Genomic DNA, 7,348 nt, shown 5'->3' on the forward strand with positions numbered 1-7,348 from the left:
AAATTCATGTTTAGTGGTTTTTATCCTAAAAATACTGGTTTGATAAACATTTGCGCAGGTTTCCTGGAAAGTAGCATTTTCCTTTCTTCTACAGGGCCTCTGCTTTCATAAAATATATCATTGTTTGGGGGGGATACAGTGGCGGAACTACCGCCGGTGCAGGCGGTGCGGACGCACCAGGGCCTCCGGCCTCTAGGGGGCCCAGATATTAAGCTGTTTTCTAGCCAAAAATTCTGATTTTATCATGTGTGTGTAACAATTGAGAAATTGCTCCGGACAGCAAGTGGTTACAAAAAATGTAGCCTTTAATATGACATGAAGCGTAATGGCTTGCTCTCTATGTCTCAGCACCTATGGCAGGGAGGAGAGCTCCCCTCTGAAGGGATGCGGGGATGCCTCTTCCTCCCGTATCCCCAGGCCCCGCCCCTCAGCTCGTGACTGTGATGCTATGAGGAAGAGCGGGGTCCGCTGCTCGTAGAGGACATGGTACGGTGTACACACAGCTCTCAGTGCTCTATAGTTCCGTGCTGTATCCAGGATGTTTGAGAACCTGAGGGAGCGGCTGCTCACTGTACAGCAGGACCTGACCAGCGGGTAAAGCCATGTTCTTTAGTCAGCACTTTGCTGCCTGCATGTCCTCACTTACTCTGTGCTCGGCAATGAGCCTTCTTTTATTGACGTTATAAATCCGGCATGGAGCGATCTGCATCTGCTTACTCGGCTCCTTTTATTAGCTTGTCAGTGCTTGTGCTGAGTGACCAGTTTAAGAATGTCAGTGCATGTGCTGAGGGACCTCTCTTTAGAATGTCAGTGCTTGCGCTGAGGGACCTGTTTTAGAATGTCAGTGCTTGCGCAGTGGGACCTCTTTTTAGAACGTCAGTGCTTGCGCTGAGGGACCTGGTTTAGAATGGTCAGTGCTTGCGCTGAGGGACCTGGTTTAGAATGGTCAGTGCTTGCGCTGAGGGACCTGGTTTAGAATGGTCAGTGCTTGCGCCGAGGGACCTGGTTTAGAATGGTCAGTGCTTGCGCCGAGGGACCTGGTTTAGAATGGTCAGTGCTTGCGCCGAGGCACCTGGTTTAGAATGGTCAGTGCTTGCGCCGAGGGACCTCTTTTTAGAACGTCAGTGCTTGCGCCGAGAGACCTTCTTTTTAGAACGTCAGTGCTTGCGCCGAGAGACCTTCTTTTTAGAACGTCCGTGCTTGCGCCGAGGGACCTTCTTTTTAGAACGTCCGTGCTTGCGCTGAGGGACCTCTTTTTAGAACTTCTTTTTTTCCTTAATATTTTTTACTTTTTAATCACCTTTTTTTTTTTTTTCATTTTAATTATTTCTTATTTTTTACTTATCAACATTTTTTTTCCACTTTATTGCTATCACACATGATCTAACAAGCACCTGTGTGATAGCGTTTAAAGGTGACAGGTTCTATTTATTGAACCTCTCATCTCCAATACAGGAGTTCTAGCACAGCACTGTGCTGCGAGTTCAGCTCTCCCTTCTCACTGTTTACATGGAGCAGAGCGGAGAACAGACATTCTCTGTTCTGCTCCACGCTCTCCATCCTAAAGATCTCCAAAGAGAGGCGGCCAGCGAGGAGAGAGGTAGGCGTGGGGGGGGGGGGGGTTAGGATGGACCTACTGTTGTTTTTACAAGGTGATCTTCATGACTTCGCTGAGATCACTTGTAAACAAACGAGCGGCTTCCCCGCTTTACATTTAGCCCTGCTTGCCCGAAACTGCATGTCCCGTGCGACAGGGGATTCCACACCCCTGCCGCCCCTCTGCTCCCTGCTGCCCCCAGGATGGGCCTCGGTGGCCTTGTGGGAAATCCGGCCATGACTGGACTGCACCGTGCTGCTGTGAGGGGACCGGAATGGAGTATACACTCAAATATGTTTAGAAAAAGGGGTAAGGCTGTACATCGCACTACACAACCACGGATCCTGTCACACACACTAGCCCGTCTGCTGTTGATCGTTCTAGAGGACAGGCTAGTGTGAATGGCTTCGTAAAGCTAAACATTTTTGGCTTAACTTCTCTTTTGGGTCACCCCAACTTGCTACACCACAAAGCAACATGGCAATGTGTACGGTTCTGTGCAGCTATTTTGTCACATTGCCACATTTGAGTCTGGTGAGGCCGATGAGATCACCCACGGCTCGAAATGTCACCAATTCAACAGGAACTGGACAAAATTTTAATTGTTTATGGCCAGTTACCCAGGGTCCCAGACTTGCTATTATGCCATTTTTACTAGCAGTGCTCAGTGGTCACCTGTATGATAAAAGATTATTATATCATAAGAACCTGATGATCAGTATTTGTCTGTGCCTGCTCCAGAGCCTGGGATTATAACTGCCAGAAGGCCAACAGGGAGAACTATTTATGTGACTGCAGATAGAACAGCAATAATTGTATGATTGCATCCGCTGTCCCCAAAGTTTCTATACCCAACTATCTGGCTGACCTGTGAAGTTTGTATACCCAACAATCTGGCTGAGGAAGAGGAAGTAACAAATCAGGAATTTAACTAGTAGTATAATTATCAGTGAATGCATCGGTGCATTGAGAACAAAGTCCTCATTTAATTTAAACTCATGTCATCTGCAAGTAATAAATATGCTGTTCCTGCAGCCTGGTAAATACCAAAACTATAGTATTCCTAACGTTTTTATAGATGTACCTGTGAATGTGCATATTTTAAAAACTTTGTTGCTGTCAATACTTTCTAATGATCAAATATTCATATATGGGGGCAATCATATTTGTTCTTCACTTGTAGAGGGTGCTGGTTGTCTTATGTTACTACATATCTAACAGACTAAGGTCTGTCTAATTGAAAACAATAGACTGCCTGTTGTGTCTAGGGACCTGAAACACCTGCAATCGTTTTGGTAGCTGGACATCCTGGGGTCTCATTATAAAAAATGATATAACTTATTTGTCCAGTGAAACTACAGGTCTGTGCTAGTTAACCGGCTGTTTTAAGAATGGGGCAAAAACAAATGTTCTTAGTGTAATTTTGTGTTTTGGTTGAATGGTCTTCAGAACAGAGTGAATGGGGAAATACCGCATTATGGCTCTAGATGGAGCCGAGGATCATAGGAAATAAATACATGTTAGAAACGAGACAATTCAAAAGAACACCAGAGAGAATGAGCATATAAATGTAACCAATGCTATCCCTGTAGTATCAGTGGTTACATTTAATATGCACATTCTCTCCAGGGTTAAGTGCTCATCTTGGCTAGGGAGCTAAAATAACAGAGATATACTCAATGGCTGGCTCCTTGACCGGTCCCTGGAGCCTCCCTGCCTCTAAGCTCTGGCGGTCTAAGGTCCTGTGAGTCCTCATATCCTATACGATGTATTGGACGTGAGGACGCTGAGGGACATTCCATCACTGGAGTGAAGGAGAAAGGCCGAAGGGACTGAAGTTTGGGTGAGTATTTTAGCTCCCTAAGCAAAATGAGCAATTTGCCCTTATAGTGCGGGGGTAGCACTGCAAGGGTTAAGATTTAATTTGCCTGGAGTTCTTCTTTAAATGATAACATTGCATCTCCTTACTAACCTGTATTTATTTCCTATGATCCTCCACTCCAGCTAAAGCCATAATGCGGTATTTTTCTTGTTCACACTGTTCTGTATGAATACACCCATTGAAGAACATTCGACTAGAAGAGAAATTACACTTCGAACATTGGGTTTTGGCTGGTTATCTGCAGTTTTGCTGGAGGAATAAGCTATGCAGATGTTTCATAAATAACCCCCATGTGGTTGTAACTTAAACTAGGGGAGTGTGTGAGCTGCAGTTTTTTGTATTCATGGCAAAAAGAGGCACTTCTTACTCAATACAAAAATTGGGATTTGTAATGCTGACATGGTTCCTACTGATTTGTGCAAATTGTGAATGTCTATGATTTATCCCTTTTTTTTTTATTGGGTTTGAATGACAGATTGAAGATCTTGGGTGACAAGTCTAAAGATGTGAAGATTAAAAAGCAGAGCAGGTAAAAAAAAGTATATTTTTCCTAGCTTTGTAAAGTGTCAGTTTGTTTAAAGAATGATGCAACATGCTAAAACATGTTTGTCTGAGCTTGCTAAACCTATTTCCTGGTTATACATCCCTCATATTGTTTTTTTCTTATTTCACACATAGGCAAGCTGAACAAGTATCAAAGTTTCCAGCGGGCGTGGAACTCCTCAGCAGGTAATTTCCTACCTCAATGCACACTAGATATTTTGCTAATAAAATAGTTCAGTGGTTCTTCTGTTCACATTGAGGTAAGATGTGTGACCAGGATAAGCAGCGGAACCTACTGCCCAAGTCACAGACAATCTGGGGCCATCTGATGTAATGCAGTAATGGAGAATAAACAACAAGGGGGACAAGATTAAAGCATAACTCCACCATCTTCCTTCCTTGTGAAAAATACAGCCTGGTCTTGTAAAATCAATCAACTTTGCAAACTGTATTCCTAACCCGACTCTTTTTTGCTTGTCATAGCGGCTGCAGATTTCCTGTGGAACATAAGAATCACCATTTCCTTAAAATTCTTTCCCAGCTGATGTATGTTACGTGGCATTTCTATTCTAGGATTAGAAAATCTTAATAATGGTTTGGATAGTTACTGCTTCTGTCCAGAGCAAGATTAGGTGGGCCATACATTCCATGCCAGAGATAATTACTTGTGGGAGAGCAGTGTGCTGAAATCATTTCAGTCACAATCACTTAGTTGTGTGCGGCTAGCTTAACAGCGGTGGCCCACTTATTATTAATAGATGCAATTTTTGCATGTACAAGTCTGTTCCCAACGTGACAACATTTATGAATTTACGTTTGCTGTTCTGTAAATTGATATAATAAGCATGAACAAATTATTTGGAGAACGTAATTATTTTTTTAACACCTCGTTTCTTTCCCTACGGCTCTTATTTTACATTGTGTAACATTTTCTATAGTCTTTGCAAGCTGTCTATACACAGCAATTTTTAGCTATTTTATCTGCAAATGGCCCAGCGTATACAAGCTGTCTATCAGCATCACTATATATAAGCCTTTGCTGAATAAAGCGCATTTTCCATTTGGCAAGTGCACCAACCAATCTGCAAGCATTTTCCAGGACTTTGGCTGCTCTAAAATATGCTACAAAGTAGAACACTGTGGTTATGGATTACAATACACAATTTCTCTTTGCACAGTCTTGTTTACAGAGCACCTGAATCGTTTCTCTTACACCACCCTCCCCTCTGTTAATTAAGGATAATGTGCATAGAGATCAAACATACCTTTCTCTCAAAATCCTTTAAGGCTCTCTTCAAACAGCGTTACTGCATAAGCATTTGCTTGAGTTGCGTTATGGTGTTGCTATAGCCCAGCTATACCGGGTGCCCCTAGCTCACATTCTACTCTTAGTTCTGGGACTGCGTGAAACAGGCCTTGGTGCAAACTCCTCATCCTGGAATCATGTTTTCCTGTAATCTTAGCATCTGTTCCATTTTTGGAGTTCTTTGACCCTGTCATATGTGGCTGGGCCCTTGCACCTCTTGGCTAAGGGTTTTTTACCACAGACATACAAAATGTATTACTCGGATTACACATTTATTTGCTCACTCTCATAGCCACAAGCACACTTTCACACCCTCCTCCAAATTCTGTATCTGATTTTCCCTTGGCATTAGCTGTAGAAGAAACTCAGATCTGGACTAATGAGCTTGCCTCTGAGGTGTTGCAGTCCACTGCTAATACTTCCAAATGAAATTAGACCGCTTCAATTCTTATTAAAGCACTGTGTACCACTCTGAAACTAGAGGATCACCTTTTTGCTCCTGCCAGTGCTGTTTCTAGCCTTAGGTCATTTAAAACGCCTCAGGCTGAAAAAAAACTTTCCTTTTGCTTTCATTTTCCCAACTGTTTCTCTATACAGATTGGAAACCGCATGATAAGCTGTTTGCTCCCCCTAAATGCAGAATAGACCTGTATTTGTTTCATGAGGAGTTTTGTAGAAGTGGTCTATTTATACTGTGGATCCAGCTGCAGGGGGGTGGAAATGTTTTTTTAAAAACTACTTGTCCAAAGACTAAATCAGGGGCCCAATCTACTTGTCCCTCATGACAATCTACTTGTACTGATACAAAAAATAATTTTAACCCAAACCGTATTTAGTAGTGCCAAGAAGAGCTTTTTATTGGTCAGTGTCGTCAGTGCTTGCAATTTGCGAGCGAAATTCAGAATACATGGCACAGGTACAGATAGTACACCCATACTGGCGGATGGGAAGGACTGTTTGCTGAAAGGTAAGTTTAGCGGGAGGGGCAGGGGACCAGATTTGTGCGGGTAATTCTATTTTCCCAAATTACTTGGGAAAGTGAATTTACCCTTTAAGGCTGGTGTAGACTAGGGCAATTGTGTGCGGTTGCATACAGCGGTTGCCACGCGGCCCCATTGATTTCAATGGGGTTACATCTGTGTGGCAATCGCTGAAAAAAGGTACATGTACCTTTTTTCGCGACACGCACCATACAGTGTTTTCAACCGCGATTATGTGTGATTGCACGGGCGGTATTGTGGCGGGAAGCCGCACAATCTGCCTGGCGCGACTGGGGTGCCGTTAGAAAACAATGGGACTGCCAGCGCGATCAGCAGTAGTATGCGATTCTGTGACCACCCGGCCATCCGTGTGTTTTTTGTGCATGATTCTGTCACGGATCACCCAATCCGCGCACACACACACACACAATGCCCTATGCATGTGTTTATTCGCATGCAGATGGTGGGTGCAGCGGGGTTGGTTTTACATTTTTTTTATTATTATTTATTTTATTACTTTACTATTTTTTACTTTGTAAAAAAAATTATTTTTAATTTTCATTTAATTTTTTTTTTTATTTATCACCTTTTTGATTTTTATGTGTTTACATTTTTAATTGTTTTATTATTTTTTGACTTTTTTTTCTCACTTGATTTTATTGCTATTACACAGGGGCTAACAAGCCTCTGTGTGATAGCTTTTGGAGGTGACAGGTTCTCTTTATTGATCCAGTCACCTCCAACACAGGAGTTCTAGCACAGCACTGTACTGGTTCTCCTGTGACAGGAAGGCTGTGAGCATTCCTGTGTCATTGCTCACCTCTGTGCTTGCCAACAAGGGTTTCATGTCATGTTTTGCTTGAGGATCAAATACTTATTTTACTCACTGAATAATACACCACCCCCCATCCACATAAAAAAAATACCCCTGCACATATAAAAATAATATACCCCCCATACACATAAAAAAATACTACCCCTGCACATATAAAAATAATACACCCCCCCCCACCCCTACACACAAACAAAATAACACCTCG

General features: G+C 42.8%; 1 protein-coding gene across 1 annotated transcript in view; it reads left to right on the top strand.

The window, feature by feature from the left end:
• The first annotated feature begins 426 nt into the window (after nt 1–426).
• The window catches only part of DTNBP1 (dystrobrevin binding protein 1), a 106,321-nt gene continuing 99,399 nt past the window's right edge, over nt 427–7,348 (top strand). The window contains exons 1-3 of the mRNA XM_018564794.1: nt 427–594; nt 3,955–4,008; nt 4,158–4,208. Of these exons, the coding sequence (XP_018420296.1) occupies nt 539–594; nt 3,955–4,008; nt 4,158–4,208 (161 nt within the window). The 5' untranslated portion in view covers nt 427–538. The remainder of the gene's footprint in view (nt 595–3,954; nt 4,009–4,157; nt 4,209–7,348) is intronic.

Source organism: Nanorana parkeri, unplaced genomic scaffold (assembly GCF_000935625.1).
Source record: "Nanorana parkeri isolate BGI_ZX_2015 unplaced genomic scaffold, ASM93562v1 scaffold783, whole genome shotgun sequence".
Taxonomy (NCBI): domain Eukaryota; kingdom Metazoa; phylum Chordata; class Amphibia; order Anura; family Dicroglossidae; genus Nanorana; species Nanorana parkeri.